Raw genomic sequence first — 2,443 nt, 5'->3', positions numbered from 1 at the left:
GTTTGGTGCCCTTCAGGCACCGCAAAAGGGGGCAGGGGGTCACCTTGCCCTGCTTGACCCCACAGGAGTGTTTACTCCACCTAGGCACTCTCAAACGGGAAGCACTGGAATCACACTGGAGCTGGACACCCAGCCTTCAACTGGCACCAATCACCCCATTATAGCACACCTGGAATTTTAACAGAGCTGGACAYCCCCAAACTGGGACCACCAGCCCCCAACAGGGACTACTGGGATCCCCCTAACACCTCCAAACTGGGTTGCTTCAACAGGTCCCAGACTGGACCTGGGATCCTCACCTTCCCAGGACAGCCCACTCCAGCTATGTCACAGACCCACATGGCACCCCCAAGATGGGGGTCACTGCCCCTCCACAGTCACTGCAGCCCCACATGTGGAAAAATTGAACCATTCCCCAGTTGAAGCACTGAGAACTCTCCTACACCAACTCAGTGCAAACAGCAGCTGAATCTCCTCACTCTGGACCCTATTGGGAATATGGATTAACCACCCCACTGACAGGAATCCTCCTGCCCTCTCAACACCCCCCTTTTCCTCCCCCACCAGCTCCAGCCGCTGCCTTTCCCAGCTGGGGGACAGAAGGGGACCGCTCTGGTGTGTGTAATTTAACTCGTTTTATTTAGACTCGAAGGGAACTGCGGCCCAGTGGGACCGTGACCCAGTAGAAACGCAGCAGTACATCAGGAACGGGGCGGGAACAGGTGAGCTGCAGCGGGCTGTGGTGCCCAGGCTGCTGAAGGAATGGTCAGTTGGTGAGAGAAGGGTTTACGACAGCTGCCCGCAGTCAGTGATGGTGATCTTCTTGCTTGTTTTGCCATCTTTTGAGCCACAGCGCTCCATGGCCTCCACTACGTTCATGCCCTCCTTGACRCGGCCGAAGACGACGTGCTTGCCATCCAACCTGGTGGAAAAACACCGGTCACAGCCAGTCCCCAATGTCCCCAACAGAGGGCATCTCCCAGCCACAGCTCTCCTCCCACAGCCCACAAACTCACCACTCGGTCTTGGCAGTGCAGATGAAAAACTGGGAGCCGTTCGTGTTGGGGCCRGCGTTGGCCATGGACAGGATGCCAGGGCCCGTGTGCTTCAGGATGAAGTTCTCATCAGGGAACTTCTCCCCATAGATGGATTTGCCTCCAGTGCCATTGTGGCGCGTGAAGTCACCGCCCTGTGAAACGGCAGCATTTMAGGTCACGGGTGCAGAATGCTCTGGAACTGGCTGCAGGAGGGAGGCAGAACCAACCTCCCACCCTAAATCTGTCAGCATCCAAGTCCAAACCCCACACAAGTGCCAAATCGCCTCATCCACCCACCCACTGATGCAGCAGGGGCACTACGCACCTGGCACATGAACCCAGGAATGATTCTGTGGAAGCAGGACCCCTTGTAGCCGAATCCCTTCTCACCAGTGCTCAGGGCACGGAAGTTTTCTGCAAAGGAAATAAAACCCCACCATGTAATATGCTTTATTTTTCCAGGGTTCAGGGCAGTACTAGGGCTCGACACAGTTGCAGTGGAGCCAAAGCTGCTTTACCAACCTGCTGTCTTCGGGACCTTGTCTGCGAACAGCTAGGAAGAAAGGAAAGAAATTTGTCAATCTGGGCCGGTGACCAGCCGCTGTCCCCTGTTCCCCAGGGCCACCCCCAGTCCCGGGAATCCCCCCCAGGCTCGGAACCTGGTGACCCCTCTGGCTGGCGGCTCCTCGGCCGTGCCAGCAGCTCCAGAGCCYTCCCCGCCTCACACCGTTATGTGGAAGCTCCGAACTAACAGCTGCGGCAMCACAAGCCTCACCAGCGGGGCAGAGCAGCGCTCGTTCCACTGGCCTGGATTAAATCAAACATTAATATGCCCGAAGCCTTCCTGGGCGGGGCGCGGGCGCCGCCTCTCAACGCTCCAGAAGGATTTTGGGCTCGATGCGCCACCCGTGCGGGAGCGCGGCCCCGAATCTGCAGCAGCGGCGGCGCCCGGAGCCGGCCCAGCCGTGCCAGGGATGCTCCGCGCCCCGGGCGGGGTGACAAATGCTTGGCCCTCCAGCGAYAATCCCGCCGCGATCGGGATGCCTGCGCTCTCCGCCGGCATCCCCAGAGCCGGGMAGCATCGCCCGGGAACTCGACGCGGCTCCTCCCGATGCTCCGGGGGCCCCGCGATAAAATGGCGGCCACGGCCCCGACCCGCAGTGGGGGGAGCTGCCGCGCCCCCCCGGCGCCGGGGCGGAGCGGAGCCGCGGCGGGAACACGGCGGCGGCGAGGCCAGCGGGGGCCGACGCTAACGGGGAACCAGCGCTACCGGGCCGCGTACCGCGACTCCCGCGGGCGATGGCGCGCCCCGGGCTGGCACCGCGCCGCCGCTCCTCGAGCTCCCCGAGCCCGATGCCGAGGGGCCGGCGGAGCCCTTTGTTCGCCCGCCGGACCGGGGGCGCCGC

The 2,443-nt window shown here is 61.9% G+C and overlaps 1 protein-coding gene across 1 annotated transcript; it reads right to left on the bottom strand.

Annotated features, from left to right (window-relative positions):
• Nucleotides 1–620: 620 nt before the first annotated feature.
• Nucleotides 621–1,641, bottom strand: PPIA (peptidylprolyl isomerase A). Its single transcript, XM_057388080.1, has 4 exons — nt 1,560–1,641; nt 1,363–1,451; nt 1,017–1,189; nt 621–922 (listed from the first exon to the last, which is right to left on the bottom strand). Exons 2-4 carry the CDS (start codon nt 1,369–1,371, stop codon nt 787–789), a joined length of 318 nt encoding a protein of 105 aa, XP_057244063.1. The 5' UTR covers nt 1,372–1,451; nt 1,560–1,641; the 3' UTR covers nt 621–786.
• Nucleotides 1,642–2,443: the final 802 nt, after the last annotated feature.

This window comes from Malurus melanocephalus, unplaced genomic scaffold (genome assembly GCF_030028575.1).
Source record: "Malurus melanocephalus ecotype Western Australia unplaced genomic scaffold, MMel_1.1 scaffold_1553, whole genome shotgun sequence".
In the NCBI taxonomy this organism is placed as follows: Eukaryota; Metazoa; Chordata; class Aves; order Passeriformes; family Maluridae; genus Malurus; species Malurus melanocephalus.
The sequence above is the reverse complement of the archived record's forward strand: the minus strand, read 5'-3'. Positions and strand labels throughout refer to the sequence as shown.